The 23,426-nt window shown below is 44.3% G+C and overlaps 2 protein-coding genes across 2 annotated transcripts in view; one reads left to right on the forward strand and one right to left on the reverse strand.

The window, feature by feature from the left end:
* The window catches only part of KBTBD4 (kelch repeat and BTB domain containing 4), a 21,302-nt gene extending 16,005 nt beyond the window's left edge, over positions 1-5,297 (reverse strand). Inside the window, exons 1-2 of the mRNA XM_089521668.1 lie at positions 4,982-5,297; positions 453-1,097 (exon numbers count right to left, since the gene is read on the reverse strand). Of these exons, the coding sequence (XP_089377794.1) occupies positions 453-1,097; positions 4,982-5,000 (664 nt within the window). The 5' untranslated portion in view covers positions 5,001-5,297. The remainder of the gene's footprint in view (positions 1-452; positions 1,098-4,981) is intronic.
* LOC149314670 (NADH dehydrogenase [ubiquinone] iron-sulfur protein 3, mitochondrial-like) lies at positions 5,258-22,722 on the forward strand. Its single transcript, XM_089521670.1, has 7 exons — positions 5,258-5,374; positions 8,775-8,840; positions 12,008-12,105; positions 12,491-12,640; positions 15,777-15,902; positions 16,739-16,858; positions 22,476-22,722. The coding sequence occupies exons 1-7, from the start codon at positions 5,329-5,331 to the stop codon at positions 22,641-22,643; spliced, it is 774 nt and encodes a 257-aa protein (XP_089377796.1). The 5' UTR covers positions 5,258-5,328; the 3' UTR covers positions 22,644-22,722.
* The last annotated feature ends 704 nt before the right edge of the window (positions 22,723-23,426 follow it).

Raw genomic sequence — 23,426 nt, forward strand, 5'->3', positions numbered from 1 at the left:
AAGGAGATGAACAGCAATTTCCCAGGGCCATCTTCCAGAATTGCCCCCTCAGGAAAGACCAGAATGCTTGTAAAATAGTTCCACCAAAGTTAATTCTCAACAATCCACTATAACATTATTGTTGATGGTACAGTGGGCCCTTGCCTTACGTGGGGGATCCGTTCTGGACCCCCCTGCCTAAGGCGAATTCCGCCTATGCTCGTACCTATGCGGCGGCGCGGGAGCGTGCGAGGTGCCACGGGCGCGTGCCCCATTCATTTGAATGGGACGCATTGCCCCTTGCGCCCCCTTTGGCTTGAGCGCGTATGCTCAAGTCCGCGTAAACTGTGCCCACGTATAACACAGGCGCACTGTATTAAAAGCCACTGTGCAGTCCAGAGCAGAACTAAAAGATATGCATTTCTGCTCAGCTTCTGGCTGTATATCAAATAATCAGTAACTATTCTACTTACCTGAGATAATATCTGTCAGAAGACGGAGAGGAAGGTGCAGAAACTCCTCTGTTTCCTGAAGTTGTGATAAATATGACTTGGCACAGTGCTTGGCAGCTGTGTAGAGTTCCACATCACTGTGCTGATCAGCCAGCCACATAATCTGCAAACAGTTTTTCACTTGTACTGTGCGAGCTAAGAAACGGGAGCACTCCTCAAAGAGGGCAGTTAGTTGGTACATATCTGCCACTTCATATGTTTCCTGCAAATCTTCTGCCCTCAGCTTCACAGTTCCATGATATATATAATCTACTAGAAGCTGAAAGACACTCTCACTAACATCTTGTAACTCAATCACCCGGTTATGTGCCTCCTTCAGGTTGGATGTGAACATAGAACGAAAGAAGCAGCTCTGAGCAGAGAGGACTAGTCGGTGCAGTTGAAATTCTTTGCCTTCCACAGAAATGGTAACATCAGCAAAGAGCTCATCCTCTAGGCACAGTTTCATAATCCCTTGAGCAACACGGCCTGAATGAGAACGGTCAGTGAATGTATAATTCACAAAGTAGTTCTCCTCAGTTGAAGAATTTCCAGTTTCCTCTGCTGAGGAACCTCCAGTCTCCTCCAGTAAGTCCATATTGTTGCCTAGATTGGACCTCCAGCAATCTGAAATGCAACAGACATTGGAAATTCTATGTTACAGATCTGTGCTGTATTGTATTCTCAGCTAAACAACCCATAGGCTTATACATTTAAATATCAGGTCAGGAAGGCATGTATATTAAATAGTAGTGAAATGTTTGTGTGCAAAAGTCTCTTCCTGGACCATGCTGCTAGTTTCTTGCATTTTAAGCATCCATCAATATAGCATAGAACAAAATTCCTTAGGATGCATGGAACTTAAAATACTATGTTTTTATGACCTCACATGGTGGTAAACACTAGCTGCTGCATTCTGCAAATCCAAGGAGCATATTAAAAATATATCTCATTTTGCATAATGGACTAAGCTAAGGTGAAGTGAAATATTCTTAAGACTTCTTCATGTCTTGTAGAGTAGAAACATGTTTTAAAATGTATATATACACACATATAATGTATATATACACATATACACACGTGAGAAACCAAATGTCGGAACCAACTCTCATCAGCCCCTATGGATTATTTATTTATTTATTTGTATGCCACCTTTCCAGAAATAGTAAATTAATTCAAGTTTTATTTTATAATAAACTTAAAAACAATTAAAATCACCTCTTAAAACCATAAGTCTTAAAACCACCTGCATAAATCGAACCCGGCTTGAAGGTACGCAACAACAAACAGCATGGCTGCCCCTGGATCTGTTCCCTTAACCAAGCAATGGGGGTGAGCCACAGCTCCCAGCCATTAGGGCAAAGGGACTCATGCTGGCCCAGGGTGACCTGATGTCCTCCTTTTCCAGGACATGCCCTACATTCCAAACATCTGTCAGGAGGAATTCCAAAATGTCCTTCATTCTGAGCATGACTAAGAAGCTGATTGTGGTAGAATTCAAAGATATAACAGTGTTAGTCTGTAAAAATCAGTATGCAGAGAGATCTTGTAGCACCTTTGAGACTAACTGAAACAAAGACGTTGACAGCATGAATTTTCATAAACTCAGGGGCGAAGCAGACCATCCCGAAGGAGCAGCTTCTGGCCACCCCTTTGAGTGCCAGATAAGGGCAGTGGCTAAATGCTGCTTCTTTTTTGGGATGGAAAAAAGCCACCCCTTTCACTGCACCAGTGGCTCTTCCGCGTTTCTCTGGTGTGCAGTATCTGATTGCCGTGCCACAGGAACGTCCCAATGCTTCCTGCTGTCTGGTTGAGCAGGCGGCGTAATGCTGGCTTGAGGTGGAGTTGCAGCATGTGGATGCCACACCCCCACACCACCCTGAAGCCAAATCTTTTTGCCGGTCTGTTTAGTCAGTCTATGTAGACTGCAGTCTACAAAAGCTCATGCTGCCAACTTCTTTCAGTTAGTCTCAAAGGTGCAACAAGATCTCTCTACATAAGAAACCCATTGTTACACAACACCATATTTGCTGTCTCCCTTTGAGAAATGTGTCTTCTCAGCAGCCAGTCCTGGCTGCAAATAGGAGGACAAGCTGGATCCTTCTCAAGTCCCCCCTCCCCCCAAGAAGCAGCAGCAGACAAGACTTTCTCTCAAGGCTTGGGGCATATTTGTTTCCCAGAGGGGGCAAGGATGGAAAGGTATTAGGGCTGCTTGAGGACACAATGCAAATGCTGAAAGGGTTTCCCCCCTTAATTTCAGCACAATGGAGGGAGGAAAGGAATCCTTTAAATGTAGGTTCAGTGTGTGTGTATGTGTGGGGGACGGTTGTTGCTAGTCAAGTACAATGTTAAGCCTTTGTCTTGCTCAAAGTTCTGTAAGTATACTGCAAGCCAGCAAGGCCTTTTAACAAAGGCTCCATACAGACAGGCCAAAATAAAGCTGCTTCAGGTCACTTTGGAGGTATGTTGTTTAAATAATGCATGCATACTAAAAGCCCAGAAGCCGCACCAAAGCCACAATCCAGTCCTAAGGACTGGTGCACAGCTTTGGTGCAGCTTCCAGAATCTTAGGATACATGCATCATGTAAACAGCATACCTCTAAAGTGACCTGAAGCAGCTTTATTTTGGCCTGTCTGTATAGGGCCAAAGATAACATCATCAGAAAAATAAGGCTGAGTATATATAATATCATATCCTCAATCATATTTATCTGATGAACTTATATAACTTTTATTCTAATGAATTTATATATCTGGGTTTTGGCCCTGCCTCAAGCCTTGAGAGGCAGGAAAGAAATAAAAAATTACTGTTATTATTATTATTATTATTGTGTGTGGTGTGTGTGTTCTGGACTGCTCTGGTGGTCATGTGACCAGCATGACTGCACTGTACCTATTTATCTAGTTGCATTTGCATGAACTGCTAGGTTGGCAGAAGCTGGGACTAGTGACATGAGCTCACCCCAACATGCAGCACTCAAACTGCCAACCTTCCAATTTTCTGTTGGTCAGAATTGGCATCTTAACCACTAAGCCACCACATTTATGTATATATACATATATATATATATAGTATGCTTAATTGCTTATACTGTATACACACACACACATATATATATGTACACACACGTATATATTTATATACATACATACAGTGGGCCCTTGGTATCTGCTGGGGTTTCGTTTGAGGATGCCCTGTGGCTACCAAATTCCATGGACGTTCAAGTCCCATTAAATACAATAGATAGTAAAATGGTATCCCTAATATAAAATGTTAAAATCAAGGTTTGCTGTTTGGATTTTGTATATTTTTTGAATATTTTCAAGCTGTGGATGGCTGATTCTGTGGATAACAAATCTGTGGATAAGCAGGGCTGACTGTATGTGTGTGTGTATATATATATACACATATGTATGTATATATGTATATACAGACACATGCATATACAGTACAGTATATATATTTATATATATACTATATATACACATTTATGTGTCTCTGTGTGTGTATACATGTACAGTATACACTCATCCCTCCATATTTGTGGCTTTGATATCTGCGGCTTTGATTATTCACGGATTTCATTAATATGTTCTCTCTAGGACTGTCTAGGTCCTCCAGTGCAACTCTGTGGTCAACTTTAACTAAAAGTTGCACTGAAAGACCATTTGTAGCTACTCCAGTGCCATTCTATGGTCAATGTATGTTGGACATTGACCACAGAGTTGCACTGGAGGACCTAGAGATTCCTAGAGAGGTGTCCTCTCAGGTAAAAACAGTGTTTTTGTTATTTGCGGTTTTCCCATATTCACGGGGGTCTTGTTCCCCTAACCTTAGCAACTACACACAGATATATACATACACATACATATACACTGATTGCCTTATGGTAGAACAGCGGGATATAAAGAAAAGTTTTATGATTTTATATATATATATATATGTATGTGTGTATATATATATATACACACACACACACACACACACATATATGGATTCGATGGAAGCATATATGTATACATATGCATGTGCAGTGCATATATATGTATATACACATACATATATATACTGTATATGTGTTTGTGTGCGTATATACCATTACATGGAAACCCCCATGCTAGGTCCTGCTCAGGGTCTCCCTAATTCGGAAAACGACCTGAAGGCGCACAAAAAAGCCAAAATATATAAAACAATACGGCGTATGTACACTAATAGTAATAGTAGTAGTAAAGCTGTAACTAGACCCTATGCAATGCAATGGTTTTATGGGCGTCTTGAGCCCTCCATCTTGTGGAGGTGGCGCCTGCCCTGCCCTGAGGAGGAGCAGGAGGGCACCTGCCTGCCGCCTGCCAGCCGGGGTCGACAGAGGCGAAGGGGCTGCTCGAGAGAGGAAGCCCGGCCATTTCCCCGCCCACTCCCTTCCCCCTCTGCCCCCCCCCCCCGCGTCAACGGTTCCTGGGCGCGCGCCCCCTCTCCTCCTCCTCCTCCTCCTCCTCCCGGGGCTCTTACTTGCGGCGCCTCCCTTCATGCCAGCGTCTAGGGACTTCGCACCAGGAACCACTCAGAGGGGGCTGGCGCCAATGTGTGCGCGACCAAGCTAACCAGCGATAGCTCCGCCCCCTTTATTTCCTCATCATTTCGGCCCTCTCGCTTGTCGCGGGCGCGCATGCGCACGGACGGTTTGCCCTCGTGCGACCGTCAGCCGCTAGAGACGCTCGGCCAATAGGGAAGAAGTCGAGAGAAGGGAGGGGGGGGGTCCCCGCGCATGCGCCTTGCCGCCCTTTCCTTGCGTCCTTGCGCGTCCTGGCTACTACGACGACTCTTCCCTTTCCCTCTCGGAGTCCCGAAAGGAGAGGATGTTGGCGGCTACGCTGCGGGGACTGGCCCGGGCCGGGCCAAGAGGTGACTGGCTCTTTCCTCTGGGCGCGGCGGGAGAGGAGGCTTTGCTCTGGCGAGGCCACCGGGTCTCTGCTGGCCTGTGTCTCCGAGGAGCCCTTGGCTCGTTCTTCGTCGCAGGGCATGCTGGGAGATGTAGTTTTGCGAGGAGAGGGAAGGGAGCACTGCGGATTCGACTTCCGGCCTTCACGGAACTGCCGTTCCCAGAGTTCTTGCTGTGATACAGATCAAACGCTGCAAATCTTCTGGCAGAAAAGGCTAAACACCTGAACGGAACTACAGCTCCCAGAATTCCATACCGTGGAGCCAGGGCAGTTAAAGTGGTATCAGACTGAATTACTGCTGCGGTGCGGATGCAGCCTTAACGTTTATTTCTGAGGTCCACTGCAGAAGTAATCCAGTTTGAGGCTGCTTTAACTGCCTTGGCCCAGTGCTAGGGAATTATGGGAATTGTGGCTTTGTGAGACGTTTAACCTTCTCTCTCAGAGAGCTCTGGTGCCACAATAAGCCACAACTCCTAGGATTCCCTGGTACTAAACCAGGACAGGTAAAGCGGTCTCAGACTGGATTATTTCTGCCGTGTGTTTTGGATCAGAGTGCCTAAGTCAACCCAATATATGTCTAGGTTTCCCAGCCCTGGTTTTTCCTGTTCTTTCCCCTACAAAGCAGAGTCTGGATGGCCCTACAAATTTTGCAGTCTGTTCTGTAGTGGCAAACAAGTCTTGTTTCCCCCCCCCCCCCCCCCCCCGCTGCTACACACCTTTGCAGTGCCATGTAGAACAGTTAGAAGGGCAGCCGTTCCTTGGAAGACTGCTTTGACTTGTTTGCAAAGCATTTTGCAAATTTCTCTGAAGATGCCAGCCATAGATGCTGGCAAAAACATCAGGAATAAACTCTTCTAGAACATGGCCACATAGCCCAAAAACCCACAAAAACTATGGATGCCGGCCGTGAAAGCCTTCGACTTCCCATTTTGCAAATCCTCATCTGTTTTAGACTTGGCCACTAGTTTGTAACATTTCAAGAAAGAGTTAGAGATGTTGATCTCTATGATTCTATGTCCTGTTTCATGGATACTTTTCATCTTGTTGGCCCCGAAGGTGTAGAGCCCATAGAGAAATGCCACCTGCCACTTGTGTGCTGGATTCCTGCCCATCGTGGCCTCCGAAAGGAAGGCATTCAGGCTTGGAAGCTGGCTGTTTCCTTGGAAGGAAAAACACATATTTAAGGTGTTGAAAGTGGTGTCCGTACATATTCTGTCGAAAACAAAACTGTCTTTGGAGTCTTCAGACCGTGTTAATCATTCGCCAGTATTCAATAACTCTTTTCTTGGTAGAATGGTACAGTTACACTTTCATGAGTTTCTGGGTAAAATCAATTATAAATTTTCTAGGCTGCTGTTTGATCTGGTTTGGCGATGGAAACTGCCTTCATTGTTGTGAATGACTTGCCGTAGTGGTTGTCCAGTGTGGACAGTGTGAGTACTACCCTCCTGGTTCTCCTGGATCTCTAGTGGACATTTGATACCATCAGCAAAGGTGTCCCTCTTGTCCCTTATAGTAGATTGCTCTGAGCTTGCCTGCTTTTATTCTTGACAGGAGATCAGAGGACAGCAATAGCAAGTACATTTCTATACCGCTTATCAGTGCATTAAGAACTCCCTAAGCAGTTTACAGTGTGTAAGCCAACTGCCCACATTAGCAACCTCAGAAGGATGCCAGGCTGAGTTGACCCTCAGCCCCTGGCTGGTATTGAACTCACAAGCTTGTAGTTTGTGAGCGAGTGGCTGCAATACAGGCATTTAACCACTGTGCCACCAGGGCTCCTGGTGATAGTGCTGGTGAACCATTGCTCTCCTTGGTCAGTGGACTGTGGGGTTCCAGAGGGGTCTGATTTGGCCCACATATTATTCAATGTCTATTGGGTGAAATCATTTGGGGATTTGAGCTGCAGAGGCATCAGGAAGAGGGTGAGATCTAGATCCAAAATACACTGCAGAAATAATCCATTTTGAGATCGCTTTAACTGCCTTGGCTCAAGTTAGGGAATTCTGGAAACTGTAGTTTTGTGTGATATTTAGCCTTCTCTGTCAGAAAGCTCTGGTGCTACAAGAAACTACAATTCCTGGGATTCCCTAAAAGTGCATTTAAAGCATCCCACAAATAAAGCAAAAATGGCGAGTAATTGCATGAATGATCATCACATGCAGTTGTACAAATAAAATGATATTGGAAATGCATTATCACTGAAATCTCGAATGTAAAAAGATGTGAGTTAATGCTTCTTTGTGACCACTTTAATGGCAGGTTTTGTGCGACGTCATGTGAAATCGTTTCGCATAATTACGCGATTTTTCTGGGATATTCATGGGATGAACTCCCAATCTGCCTGACAAGGCAGAGGTGTGGTTGAAAAGTGAAGTACCTGGTTTGGGATTATGTGGGCAACTTCTCTTGCATGGGATTGTACTCCCATTAAGACAGTGATTTTCAAACTTTGGTCCTACAAGTGTTTTGGACTTCAACTCCCAGAAGCCCCCAGTCACCAAAAGCCGTGAATCCTGGAAGCTAAATTCCAAAACACCTGGAGCAACGAGGTTTTAGAACTACTGTTTTAAAAGATCAAGTTTGCAATTTATGGATGCTCCTTGATCATCCTAGACCAGGGGTTCCCAACCTTTTTGACTCACAGAGCCCTTTTAAAAATTAATTTCTATGGAGGAGCGCCTAAGAGGCCTACAGTATGTCTTACAGGTTAATGGTGTTTAGGATTAGTGTTACTTTTTGTTTCTTATTCTTTAATTTTATTCAGTTTTTATTTCTTTCATTTTCCTGGAGCTGCTACGGAGCACCTGGGAAGTGTACATGGAGCCCTAAGGGGAACTGCTGTCCTAGACAGGAGGAGGCCTAGATTGTGAGAACTGTCTCTTTCCAAATTTGGCTGGCTTGTCAGCTGTGACTCTGCCTTGTATGGTTATTGTTCATTACTCAGCTTTTAAATATTCCCACACATAAATGCCGTACATGTGGTAACCTGTAAAATTTGACACAGGTCTAAATAATAGCTAGTGGTTCAGAGGACACTCTGGACCCATTAAATGGTAGTGTTGTGTCTGGACATTGATTTCCTATGAAGAGAGAAGGTCAGAGGATTGGAAGAGAACCACTGAATAATCAGTTCAACTTACCCTTCCAAAACAGAGTATATCTTGTCTACAATCCTGCTCATAGTTAGACTGCTTATTTATTAGTTCCTTACATAAATTTATTCTGATGAAATGCATTGATTTTTATCATTTGAGTACATTTTTTTGTGGTGTAGATGCAGTAATTTCTTACTGGAAAAGGTAAGTTTTTCTTACCACTGTAAAATGCAGGAGTTTCAACAAATCCTTTCCTCTTTACAGTTACTGCACGCCCTGCAATGCTGTTGCAAACGCGATTTGAAGGGACTGCTAATACTGAGACTCGACGTAAGTCAGCTATCTTTTATATTTGACCAGATCCATGCTTAGAGTCTGGTAAGGCCATCTTCATTAGAAGTCCAAAATCCTGACTCTGGCAGTATGTCTACCTTTTGACGTGAGAGAGCACATTCCAACATGTTCTGTCAGCAGATAGAATCCTGGAGCTGCCATGCAGGAACTCACAGTTAAACATCCCTGAGAGATGGCCATCCAGCCTCTGTTTAAAAGCCTCCAAAGAAGGAGACTCCGCCACCTTCTGAAGGAGTATGTTCCATTGTCAGGAAGTAAGATGTTGAGGTGGAATCTCTTTTCCTGTAGCTTGAATCAATTGCTCAGTCAATTGGGTCCTATTCTCTGGAGCATCAGAAAACAAGTTTGCTCCAGCTTCAATATGACACCACTTCAAATATTTAAGCAGGGCTATCATATTCATCTCTTAACTGATAACATTCTGTTCATATGCGAGCAGGACAAAGCAATAAACAGCTGATTTACCATGTAATTGCATGTTTAGCCTGGTAAGTTACTGTGATCATTCATATTCTTCTGGACTTTAGCTATGAAGAGTGATTTTGATTTGGGGACTGTGGAGAAGCACTGGCAAAATAAAATGTTTGGCGTATCAGGGACAGGCTGAAAAAGGTGGGGGCTGGCCGGCCTGAGGAGCAGATATAAAAGCTGAGCTGAGAGAGCTGAGGGGAGTGTGTTAAACCTACTGAGGCAGGAAGGTGTTTTTAAAACTGCCAAGAGGTGCAGTTAGGAATAGAAGTTCAGCTGGATGGAACCCATACTCCCAGTTCAGTGAGAAAAAAAAACGTTTAAAGGACAAGAGAAGCCCAGTGGTACTAAGAGAATATGTTCTGGGTGAACTAAGTCAGTGAGAGATTGTAAACATAGTAAATTTGTAACAAGAAGTACCTTGTATACTGTAACCACAAGCTTGAGAACCATCCACCAAGAAAGATACAATCATAAGCTCTGAATATAAATGAAATTATTTTTGTTCTTCAAGTTCAACAAGGAGTGGCCTGAAGTAATTTTACAGATAACAACAAACACGCTACCAAGAGTAATAAGAAAAAAGAATAATAAAAACACTTCAGATAGTGAGTGGATTGCTGTCACATGTTAATTAGTGCCTAGGGGTGAGATCAAGTAGGGGCCACAGGGACATTTCCTGAAGATACAGTCCACCCTCCATATCAATGGACTTGTCATCAGCTGATTTCAGCATCCGCGGACAGCAAGCCGGGGGGGGGGCAGAGGAGGAGGAGGAGAAGGCAGAAAGAGGAGGAAGGAGCAGGGGGAAGGAAGAGGCAGAGAAAGAGGATGAAGAGGCAGTGGGGGGAAGAGGAGGAGGAGGAGGAAGAGGAAGGAAGGAAAGAAAGAAGGAAGGGGAGGAGGGGCGAGGAAGAGGCAGTGGGGAAGGGAAAGAGGGAGGTAGGAAGAGGAGGAGGAGGGAGGAAGAAGAGGGAGGATGAACAGTGGTGACGGGGGAAGAGAAGGAGGAAGAGTGGAGACGGAGGTGGCAGAAGAGAAGAGGAGGAGATAGAAGGAAGAGTGGCAGCAGTGACAGGGAGGGTAAGAGGAAGGGAGGAAAAGGAGGAGAGAGGAGGAAGGCAGGCAGCTGCCTGCCACAGCAAGGTGGTCTTCAGGGGGGCGGGGCGGCAAAGTACCATTGTCCCCAATGGTGGTCATGCCACCATTGAGGAGAGTGGAACTTGAACATCCATGGATTTTGGTATCCGAGGGCCCACTATACTGGTTTTCTTCCTGGCCATGATTATATTTACATTATCCTAGCTTGTTTGGATGTACTTAACTTTATGTTTCATGTAGTCAGTGACAAAGAATATGTTAGCACCTTAAATAGCAACAAACGTATTAAGGCATAAATTTTGATTAACTACAGTCAACTTCATCAAATGCATGAAGTACAGTTGGCCCTTGGTATCTGTGACTTGCCATCCATGGACTCAAACATCCGTGGATAGCAAGCCCACATTGTCCTCAATGGTGATGCATACATGTGGCTGCACTGCCATTAGGGACAGTCCACATTGTCCCTAGTGACATATGGCCACATCACCCCAGTGGACAACGGGGGGTGTACCTAATGGTGGCGTAGCCACATGCACATGCCGCTATTGAAAGTCCCTTTGTCCCTAATGGCAGTGCAACCACATGCACATGCCGCCATTGGGGACAATGGAAATTGAGCATTTGTGGATTTTGTTATCCCCGGGGGCGGCCGGGGGGGGGGGGGCAGAACAGATCCCTTGCAGATACCAAGGGTCGACTGTTTCAGTCTGAATTGTGGATGAACACAAAATCATATGGAAAGCTGATTGTCATTAGTGTCTGTTTACGTGCCCGTATGGGAGCAGAATTTGCTCAAACATCTTTAGTACTTGATGCGGTGATCGGATTGTTAACCAGGCAGTCAGAAAGGAACAAATGGAGAAAATACAGGCATTGATAATTATAGTACTTAAATTTACCAAACATTTTTTGGTGAATGTGTAGGCCTCCTGGTCAGTGGTGTCACCTAGCTGGGCCTTTCACCCACTGCAAGGTAAAAAGGGGCAAATGTGCCTCTCCAGGTTTTGCTCTTGAGGAGGAGGCTATTGCTGTGGCGTTGAAGGTTGAGCGAGCTCCTCCAGACTTTGTCGTGGCAGCAACTCTCTCTGGAGGAGACTGCTACCTTGGCAAAGAAAAAGGGCAAGTGTGCTCCTTCTTGCTTCACTGCCTCTGCAGCTCCCTACTGAGGAGGAGGCTGCCACTACAGTGGAAAAGGTTGAGCATGCTCCTCCAGGCTTCACCATTGCAGCGGCACCCTCCTCAGGAGGAAGCAACCACTTCAGCAAAGGAAAAGGGCAAGCACACTCCTTCCATCCCCTTCTGCTGCCTCACTTGGGGTTTTGGCCACTGGCATTCCTGTGACAGCCCCCCCCCCCCTTGAGTGATACTATGCCTGTGGACGCCACTGCACCTGGTAGGGTAATTAATGCATGTAGCATGATTTAAAACAACAACAACACAAAAACTGGATTCCACATTGTTTTTAATTCATGTGCTCATCTAAAGGTAAATGTAATAGTATTCAGCTGTCTTTGATTATGCAGTGGTGCTTCTTGTTTCCCATAACTTACTGCTGTGAATTTCTTTATTAGCTACTGTTAGGCCGAAGGATGAAGTAACATTAAAACAGCTGTCTGCTTTTGGAGAATACGTGGCTGAGATTCTGCCCAAATATGTTCAACAAGTCCAGGTGGGTTCTGCAAACAAGCATTTGGTTTTGATGCTGTAATAAGTATCAGATCTCTTTTGGAAGATTACATGTATTAAGTGGAACAGAAAGATGCAAAAAAGTTTCTTAACTACAGCCTGAATTTTATATGCTTGAACCACATTCAGGCTGCATGTACACTACAAAATTAATGCTTTAACTGCCGTGGCTCAATGCTATAGAATTCTTGAGATTTATAGTTTAGTGAAATACTTGCCCTTCTTTGTCAGAGAGCTCTGTTGCCACAACAAACTACAAATCCCAGAACTCTGTAGGATGGCATCATGACAATTAAAGCAGTATCAAACTGTATTAATTCTTGATTAAGCTCATCCTTCCAATGTATTTCTGTTCTTTTTCCTACCAGGTAACATGTTTCAATGAGCTGGAAATCTTAATTCATCCTGATGGAGTCATTCCAGTACTAACCTTTCTAAAAGATCACACAAATGCCCAGTTCAAATCCTTAACTGACCTAACAGCAGTTGATGTTCCATCTCGGCAGAACCGTTTTGAGGTAGGAGAAGACTTTTCAAAATCTGCTAAAATGTCTTTGATGCAAAATCTCCCAAAATCAAAATACTGTTTAGTTCTTGTACATCACGAGTAAAAATAAATGTGATAGTATCCCACTAGCATTTTCTCATGTCTTCTCCCCATTGCTGACTACTGTGCTTTATGCTTGCTGATCACTAGGATATTGCATCCAGATCTCTTGTGACAAACTTGCTTTCTTGGCTTTTATGCAGTCACTAATTCAGAAATGGTCATCATACTTAACACTATTCATGGTGTGATGCTAGTGACATTGGTGCTGTGCACGAATACTGTTGTTTAAACGACTTAAAAGTTCCTGTCTCATCAAGAGTTGCTTTGCGAGCAATGTTCCTTTTTAAGATGATGCTGTAATGAGCTCTATAAAGAGCTGCTTCTAAATATACCTGAAAAGACATTAACTTGGCACTTCATGATCTATATTTTGCTTGTGTGATCAACCGTTTTAAATGTAGTTGATAGTCCTTTCTGATCCATCTGAATTATTTCTCCTGTTCCCTTGGCCTGGGCCATCTTAAAATACTCATACTAGGATAAACGCCTTAATAGGTCATCCTAATTATAACAGTTCACATTTATATCTAGCTTAAAGTGGTTTGAATTATGTTTAGTCTGTGTAATATAATAGCTACCTGGTTATATTTGTTTAATTTAAGTTGGTGTTACATTTTAATCCACTATGGCATGGAACAGACCGCCCAAAAAGGGCGGCCTGCTGGCACCTGGATTTCTGCTGGAGGGAAGCCTCAGCCGCCAAATGGTGAGGTTTGCTGCCAGTGGAAAAAGAACCCGCAAAAAATGGGTTCTTTTTGCATCAGGGTTGCGACGCCCAAGTGCGCAAATGGCACACTCATGACGTCACAAGCGCGACACTACGTGCGGATGCTATGCATCCATCACGTCGTAATGGCGGTGCCCATGTAGACAGGGCGCCGCCATTTTGACACCGCCAGTACATACTAGGGTTAGGGAGCGTTTGCATGGTGCGCGCTCCCTAACCCTAATACCGCCGCCACGCCACATTTTGCCCGTCTGTAACAGGCCTGTGTTGTGGATTTGTCATTCTGGCTATAGTGCAGCAGCTTTCATACATGAGCTCTAAACAAATGTGTAATTCTCGGGATTAACCAAGGCAAATGCATTTCATATATCTGGTTATTTCACCATTTATAGACGAGCAGAGGACTTTCAGACTTTCTCTGGCTGTCTTTCATTTTCAGGGATTCTCATCACACCTTCATTTCCTCCCACCTCCAACTCTGAATGGAATAAATTTTGTAAATATTTCATAAATCCTGTAGCAATAACTATATTGATGACTGTTCAGTATGGTTTGAATCATGAGATGGGCAGATGCAGAGGATTTGGGGACTGGACTAACCTTATTTATCACCCCTAGAATCCCTGTCCACCACCCTTCCAGTTTCTAACAAAGCTGAAATGGAAGGTCACTTCCAGATTCATTTAAAGTGCTCTGGATGTTGAAACACATTGCCAAAGGAGGATGTACTTTGCTTTAGCACCATTCTCTTTTTTTCTTAAAACAAAAATCCTCGATGTAGCAGCCAAAGGGATGCAGGTAGATCTTCTCAGGGCTATTAAGACTGCCCTTGGTGGGCCATGTGCAGCCTAATGGCAATGCTGTTCCCACCTGTTCTGAACCTTTACAATCTGAGACATATGTTTAGTGAGACACCAAGCAAATGGGTTACATCTGGAGCTACCCTTCTTGAACACAAAGTACCCTTTGGATAGAAACCAATCTGTCATATGTAAGATACTGTAATAAATACGGGAAATAATAAAACATAGGTGGGTTACAGACCGCCTGTTTGGGGCGGGCTGCACCCGCCCCTTTCCCCGGGGTATCGGGGCCTCAGTGGCTAGACTGGCAGCCGCTGAGGCCCCGATCCGCCGCTTTCCAGGCTGTGGGGAAGCAGCAAAAGGCCGCTTCCCCGCAGCCTGAAAAGGGGTGTCCCTGGGGCTTCAAGCCCCAAGGACACCCCACGGCGGCGGGGAGGAGGAGAAAGGGGCCGCTTGGCCCCTTTCTCCTTTGGTCCGCTGGGCGCAGCCGTGTGAAGGCTGTGCCCAGCGGACCAAACCAGGAAGGAGCTCCGATGACAGATGCTGGTTTAGAACCAGGACAACTCCGTTGGATTGGGATGGAAAGGAATAGTAGAGGTGGGTATTGATGGCACACACACCTCAAAACTCTGGATACCCTCTCCCACTGGCCAGGGGTTTGAACGAGAGTCTCCAAGCAGTACCACTGGATTTGTCCATCCAGGGAGGAATAGATTCATTGTAAAACAGTGCCTCCCCAGTGAGGTGGCCTGGAAGGATACCATGCCTAATGATATATATAAAAAAAACAAACCACTGAGAGGTTCAGCAGAACTAACAAGGACACGTTCCTTCTGTCCAGTTCCCTATGTAGATCATCCACCAAGGTGACCAAAGCTGCCTCTTTTTGAATGGTGAAATGGTGTTCAAAAAGCTGTTTCTCTGTTGTTTAACTTGATCTAAAATATTTTATGTGAAGCTAAGGCAGATAATTGGTCTTAAACATTAAAGTGTCTAAAAAGTAAAGTGAATATAATTTCGGAAACCATTATTCTACATCTATAATACTGGGGGAAAGGAGCTCTGTCCCATTGTGCTTTTTTATAAAGATACTATGATGTGACAAAAACCTTTCTCTTCCGGCAGGCCTTCCCCGATTGATAATGTCCAGAACCAATTGAATCCCTCTCCCTTTATTATTTTTCTTATTCATGGTTTGTTTATTAATTTTGTCGTATTGTTATGTATTTTTTGACCATGTTTTATTGTTTAATTTTATAGTTGGGAGGGAGGGTTGGGCCGGGATCTTGTGGGGCTTGTTGTTTTTATTGTTTTATATTGTATAAACTTTACTGTTACCTCGATCCTCAAAATGGAAGAGATATATTATCTCTTGATAATTATATATTATTATCATCATCATCATCATCATCATCATCATCATATAGAAAGTCATCTTAATGCTTTTTCTTTCTTTGTAATGTGACAGTCTGTTCCAGTTCATGACATAATTGTATTCTACTTTTCCTTCTTAGATTGTTTACAATCTCTTATCTCTACGCTACAACACCCGGATTCGTGTGAAAACATATACTGATGAATTAACACCTGTTGATTCAGCAGTCCCAGTACACCAGGCAGCAAACTGGTATGAAAGAGAGGTAAGCACCAGGGTTATTGAGACTTGAGTTAATTTGATTTGGAATCCAAAAATCTCTAGGTTGTATAAGAGAGCTTTTTTTAAAAAAAAAATGTGATGAATGCATACATATAATGCTTTCCCTCCATATTTAGATTCTTGCAAGAAGGAAAAAAAATATACAAATTGTTACAGGAAGACTTAAATACAGTATGCATGCCATATGAAGGCATTGAAATCAAACCTGATAATCTCTCAAAGCCCTATCTGAGTGCCATTCATTCCTAGCTTCTAGCCTAGTCTTTTTAATTGGATCACATTTTATGATATAATATTAGCTTTTGGGTTATTTGAAATTCTAAAATAAAAATTATCAAACGATCCTCTAATTAATTTGAATGTTTGCAGATATTTTCTCTTTTAAGAAGTTGTTGAGTTAGCTCTTGGGTAGTAAGATTCTGATAGATTCTTCATGTTTAGCTTGGGGAAAGCATTTTGGCCTTTAGCTAATAAAATTCTGTTACTAAATCATTGAACTATGTTTGTTGTGATATTATTCTAGTTCTACACAGGATACAGTAGCAAGATGCTTGGTTAAAATAGAACAGCTAGCCATTATTTGAAGAGGGGCATGTTGGTGCTGTTGCTGGAAAATATACTTCATCCAAGTGTCTGATGCTTTCCTAAACCTCAAGCATTTGTACATTTGACTGCTGTGGGTCCTTTTGTATATCAGCAGCTTCCTTCTTCCCATCTAGAAATAGATGCCCTATTGTTCATGTTCATAGGGTTATGAAAATCAAACCAGTGTGCTGCAGCATTTACAATGGTCTCCATATGTGATCTCTGTATTTCTAGGTTTGGGACATGTATGGAGTCTTCTTTGCTAACCACCCAGACTTGAGGCGAATTCTGACAGACTATGGATTTGAGGGGCACCCATTCCGGAAGGACTTCCCTCTGTCTGGCTATGTGGAGGTAAAAGATAGATACAACATTGCTGCAGAGCATTTTCATAGCTTTGCCTATTCAAATTCTGACTACTTTTAATATAATAATAATAATAATAATAATAATAATAATAATAATAATATGTTTTATTTATAGACCGCTATTCCGCGATGATCATAGCGGTGTACAGTAAAATCGTAATACAATACAAAATACAGTTAAAGGAGGGAGAAGTCTCGTCCTTCAGGCAGTCCCTGATGTTGCTGGGTCTGCCTGATGGCTCCCTCTGAGGCCGAGATGACAGTTGAGGAGGGAGGGGCCTCTTCCTTCAGGCAGTCCAAGATGTTGCTGGTCTGCCTGATGGCTCCCTCTGAGGCCGAGATGACAGTTGAGGAGGGAGGGGCCTCTTCCTTCAGGCAGTCCCTGATGTTGCTGGGTCTGCCTGATGGCTCCCTCTGAGGCCGAGATGACAGTTGAGGAGGGAGGGGCCTCTTCCTTCAGGCAGTCCAAGATGTTGCTGGGTCTGCCTGATGGCTCCCTCTGAGGCCGTGATTTTATAATATTTTATATGTTTTTCCATAATCAAGAACATGACTGCTTTTTACTTTATAGAATGGGAAAATGGACCCAACATGACCTTTCATTAGGTATGTGTATAGACAAACAGGCAGGGAAGCATTAATCCAACGTCCAGCTGACATTTTCTCCTCTGGATGTGACCTCTGAAAGAGGAGCCTTCTTCTGTGTTCAGGACAAGGATGAAGCTATATGAAACACAGTGGCTTCCAGACTGAAAGTACAATATATAATCAGAAAGCTATTGCCAGGAGAGAGCTAATGAATAGACAACAGAGAAATGGGCAGATGGACAGAGAGGGTTTCCTAAGTAAGCTGCACTGGCATAGAACCATGTGAAAGTCAATATTGCTTCTTTGTTCCTAACCTCTATTCCACCATTTAAACAATTGGTGGCTTTGCCTGCTTTTCAACTGATATGCCAGAATAGAACTTTGTGGCAAGGCCATCATTTCTTTTTTAGTCACATGATAAGCGATCAAGAAGGAAACAGGTGTCCAATGGTAGTATCTATAGCTTGCAAGGTGATTTGGAGAAGAATTGAATGCAGGTATGCCTTTGTTAACGAAATAAAGCTTTATTTCTTTAACAGAAAAGTTGAGTCCAGAGGCAGAAATAACATGAAAAGAATAGGGATAGAAAAGAGAGAAAGAGACTTAAACATGGTTCAGCAAACTTTTTATTCAAAACTAACAGTATGCACATATGAAATGATACAGCCAGGTCTGGTAAGCCTTGCATCAGTAAACTAAAATATTATAAAATCTCTGAAGACTACTTGAAGGCTTCTTTCAGAATCTATCCAGTGATGATACATTTTCCCCACAGCAGCCTCCACTTTTCTTAAGATTTCCATGTTGGTGGCCAAACATGAAGATTTTTTAAATGTGCAGGCAGGGGGTGGAGCTGGTGAGGCAGGCTTATTGCTTTCCTCCTTTCCCTTTGTTTTGCTGTCCACATGTGTTCAGTAAGGGATTCTGGAGGTAGCTGCTGTTTACTTTGCCTGATGCAAGCATACACATGCAGGTACAGTAGGTTCTAGTACGGTAGAATCCTCACTTTGTTTGTTTATTGCATTGTTTACTACAGACACGTTGGAGCAATCAGACACTGAAAGTCTGTGTTTCCCTAACCATCATTCATCATTCTTCCAAAGTATGCCTGTAGTTAAATGTATTGCTAAAGGAGCCATATAACTAAGGCAGTGTTTTCTAAGGCCAACCAGTGGCATCACTGACAGCAGCAACCGACACCCCAGAAGGGATTTGTCATCTGGTGGGGCAGTACACCCAGAGGGACTGGCACAGCTACTGCGTGAGCGAGAAAGGCCATTTGCCTCAGACACACTAGGCTCTAAATGGGCCCTCTGGAAGCCAGAGCACCACCCCATTCAGTAGGGGCAACTGTTGGGGGTGTGTGCCTTCAGTGTCCAGTGCGGCTGCAGTCACATTGGATCTTGAAGGCCTCTGGTGGGGGGGGGGGGAGCTGCAGTGGTGATGGGGAGGGCAAGGCAGTTCCTACCCACACATCAGGTTATACCAGCCTCGGATGCTGCTGAGGCCAACTATGGCGGGATACTGACAACCCAAAACCTCTGGTTAACTCTGCAAGGGAGCAGCAGCGGATAAACCGCGCGGCTCCGTTGAGGAGCAAAAAGAATCTGCAAAAAGCGGGTTCTTCTTGCAGCACGTTTGTGATGCCGCAATGTGCCAATGGCACATTTGCAGCGTCACAAATGTGCTGGGATGTGCGGCCACTAGGCGTCCATCACGTCAAAATGGTGGCACCCATGTAGACCGGGCATCGGCATTTTTCACTCCCAGTACGTACTAGGCTAACCCTAGTATGTACTAGGGTTAGGGAGCGTATGAATGGTGCATGCTCCTTAACCCTACTGCTGCCGCTGCCACGCCACATTTTGCCGGTATGCATCCCACCTTTGGCATAATGCTGCATGGAGGTGGAAGGAGGGAAGGAAGATGACTCCTTAACTGTCACCTCGGCCTCAGAGGGAGCGATCAGGCAGACCCAGCAACATCAGGGACTGCCTGAAGGAAGAGGCCCCTCCCTCCTTAACTGTCACCTCGGCCTCAGAGGGAGCGATCAGGCAGATCCAGCAACATCAGGGACTGCCTGAAGGAAGAGGCCCCTCCCTCCTTAACTGTCACCTCGGCCTCAGAGGGAGCGATCAGGCAGATCCAGCAACATCAGGGACTGCCTGAAGGACGAGACTTCTCCCTCCTTTAACTGTCACCTCGGCCTCAGAGGGAGCGATCAGGCAGATCCAGCAACATCAGGGACTGCCTGAAGGACGAGACTTCTCCCTCCTTTAACTGTCACCTTGTTTTTTGTATTGTATTACAATTTTTACTGTACACCGCTATGATCATTGCGGAATAGCGGTCTATAAATAAAACTTATTATTATTATTATTATTATTATTATTATTATTATTATTATTATTATTATTACTTGACCATTAGCAAGAAGATACGTGGTCATACATCTTCTAATAGCAGACATGGAGACATTAAGAACTTGGAAATATCGCTTGAGAATACAGACTTCTTTCAGGATATACATATATTCCTCTGACATATAGCTGTAGACAGGAAGAACCACAGGAATTTGCTGGCGTTTGTTATTGGAGAGAAGTGAATTCAGGCACAGCTTGGCAGAGCAGTTGTCTAACTCTTGAGCAGATCTTTGCAGTGAAGAATGGATTTATACAGTACAAGATCATGACAATTCTTTTCTGACTAATAAAACTCCTGTAGCTCTCATCTTTGGTAGAAATGTGTGACTAACAGCACAGCCTTCTGGATAAGCTCTGACAAAATTAATTAAAAAATTAGAAGGATGGCTTTTGGAAACTCTCAGGACTAGGGAAAAGTCCTGAATGGATAGCCATTGGACTGGTGCAAGATAGATAAGGTTGTTCTCACAATAAAATATTTCAGAAGGTAATGTGATGGAAGGAGAATAGAATGGTCAGGGCTGGTGATGTGTCAAAGATTACTGGGCACTGAGCACCTTGTCAAAATCAGAACTTGGACAGTAATTTTATTGAACTACAGCTTTCAGTAGCCATGCTTGTTGGGGATTCTGGAATACATAGTATAGAATGTAGCCTTTCCAAGCTTTTGTCAGAATGTCTTTGGGAGAGGATGTAGAACAGAAACAAAGGTAGAATGGAGCTTTAGTCTCCCACAAAATCTGTTTGCTTTTCTGCAAAACAGGATCTCTGTTCTGTGATCAGAGTGGAAGATCTGATGGAAAGTTTATCCACTCTCTCCATCATCCACCAAATCCAATCCAAGTGGGAACATGTGGAGGACTGGTTTTCACACCCTCTTTTCCAGCCCCACTTTCATAATTATAATGCAAAATGCTGCTGCCAGCTAGGATAGGGAGGTGGGATATGTGGCTGAAGGCTGTTTCTAAAATGCCTTGCTTGTTTTCAGAGGCCAAGGAAGCAAAGGCATATGGGAGTGAAGACTGGACAAATTACCCAATGCCCCTCTGAAGTCTCTTTGCTCCCAGGATCCTTGGATGGAAACAGATCATTTTAGAACGAGCTGGCAGCCATGCCTTAGAATAGAGGAGAAAGGGATGTGTGGCTGCCTGTGGCTTTCTTCTTCCTCTGAGAAGGGAAAACAGAGCTGTTGACTCTAAAATGCTTTGCTTCCTTCTAGCACCCTGAGAGTGTCACAGTTCCTCCCAGTGCCCCCACCCATGCAGCAAGCAAGGCATTCTAAGAAGAGCTGGCAACCACAAGGAAAGTGCAGCTGCTGGCTCTTTCTCAAAAGAGACTGTGGCAGGGAGGAAGAGTTTACCATTGAAATTTGGAAATTTCCCCCACATCTGGGGAAAAATGGCTAATTGAGATGGAGATATTTTGGGGATGAGGAATGGGTGGTACTGGAGGGAGAGCAAACAACATGAGACCAGTGGGTATCAGGATTATCCTCCTGGTCTAACAGTTGGTGCCATTCATTTTATGGACCTAAATGATAATCCATGCTGCAGGGGATGGTGGTTTGGTCCTTTAGTGAGAAGACCCACTGAGTCTTGAATAAAACTCTGCCTTGGGGAGAAAATAGGAGGTTTAGTTGCCATTTTGCTGAAAGCCAACCAGTCATGTTGGCTACCTGTTCTTGGGGCCTGAAGGGATGAACTGAGTGATTTGCAGCTGAGCCAGTCTGTCTTGTACATTGAAGAATCCTGTACATTGCCCTTCCCCCACACAGACACACTGCAAAAAGTGCCAACAAATTGTCCTCGCACCAGTAGTTGGTGGTTTCTGCAATAAGCCTGTCCCTCTTAGTGGGGTATGAAGAGGCTTGGCTTAGCTTTAACCTTTGGGATCAATTCAGCAGTAATGATTTACTGTTCTCTGAGAGCTGCCCATTCTCTGAGAGCTGCTATCCATTAAGCTAAATGGAAGATTCTGGGATTTGTAGTAAAGCAACAACAACCTTCCAGGCTTCAGATTTGCTCTTTGATAAATCTTAATTTTATTTCTGGAGTTACTGATATCTGATCGTACATTGTGCTAGAGAAAGACTCAAGTTTATCTATAGACTCTAATTATACCCAGCTACTATGCCTACTTAGATGGACACATAACAGTTTCCTCCACGTAAATAGGCAGACGTATAAGAGGTCAGGCTTGGTGCTATCCTGGTAAGGGAGGGAATGTACAACTGAGACTCTGGGACTTTTGGAATACTGTAGCAAAACGCTGTATATGTGCCAGAGAAGTATCTCTTTTGGCTGTGAAGATTTTGTAAATGAAGCCTTAATAGCTCTTGTACTAGGGCTGTGACCAGATGAAAGTAATCTTATTCAGTCATAAGTATTTATGATCATAGTCGTTATCATTGTAGAATATACATATAAATATGTATAAAATACATGAATTTGGAACGCTGCTGTTCAACAGTGCTAGCGAGTCAGCATGTACAAGGAGAACAGAAAATTCTTTTAAAATTCAAGTCATCTTCTTGTAATTCACAGACATATTTATTTATTTTTTTCTCATGGACTGCCCCTTGCCCTCCTCCAGGTCAGGTATGATGATGAGGTGAAACGGGTAGTGGCAGAGCCTGTGGAGTTGGCTCAGGAGTTCCGCAAATTCGACCTGAACAGTCCCTGGGAAACTTTCCCTGCCTATCGTCAAGCTCCAGAAACCTTGAAGATAGAACCAGGAGAGAAGAAAACAGATGTGAAATAGTTGCAGCAGGGAGATGGGACTGTCACCTTCTTCAGTTTGAGTATTTATATATAATAAATAAAAACAAAACATTACATGAGACTTCTGGTCCATCTGATATGTGAAGAATGCATAACATGAAATTAATCTCTCAGATGATTTTTCTCAGTAAAATCATAAATCACTGGCATTGTGGAAGACTGTTGGTTCAGGGTAATGGAGGAAGAGGGGAGCTGCGAGAGTGGTGAACTCAGCTTTTTCAGCAATGGAGGGGAAGCATCTTATAGTGCAGGGGTTCCCAACCTGGGGGTCGCTTGACCCTTTCTTGGGGGTCACCAGGTTGGGATTCCCCCTGCCTCCTCCTCCTCCCTTTTTCCCCGCAGTTGCTGGCGCTAGCGCCGGCAACCGCAAGGAGAAGGGGCCGGGGCCGCCGCCGCCTCTTCCCTTCTCCTTGTGGGCGCCATCGAAGGCACCTGTGAGGAGAAGGGGAAAGGGACAGGGCCGCCACCTCCTCTGCTTCTCCCCGCGGGTGCCAGGTAGAGGCGGGACTTTTGACCGCCTACAAGCCCCAGCAGCCTTTGTGGCCGGAAGTCCCACCCCTTCTTCGCCGGTGGCCTCCCTGATTGGTTGTGAGGCCAGGCAGGGGCGGGACATCTGGCCACAAAGGGCGCTGGGGCTTGTAGATGGTCGAAGGTCCCGCCCCTACCTAGCCTCACAAGGGAGGTCACGGGTGGGACTTTTGCCCGCAATGGGGGTCGCAGCCCAACAAAGGTTGGGAACCGCTGTTAAAGTGGGTTGGTTTCC

Source organism: Sceloporus occidentalis, unplaced genomic scaffold (assembly GCF_023333645.1).
Source record: "Sceloporus occidentalis isolate IW3139 unplaced genomic scaffold, rSceOcc1.0.p SCAF_4, whole genome shotgun sequence".
NCBI lineage: Eukaryota > Metazoa > Chordata > Lepidosauria > Squamata > Phrynosomatidae > Sceloporus > Sceloporus occidentalis.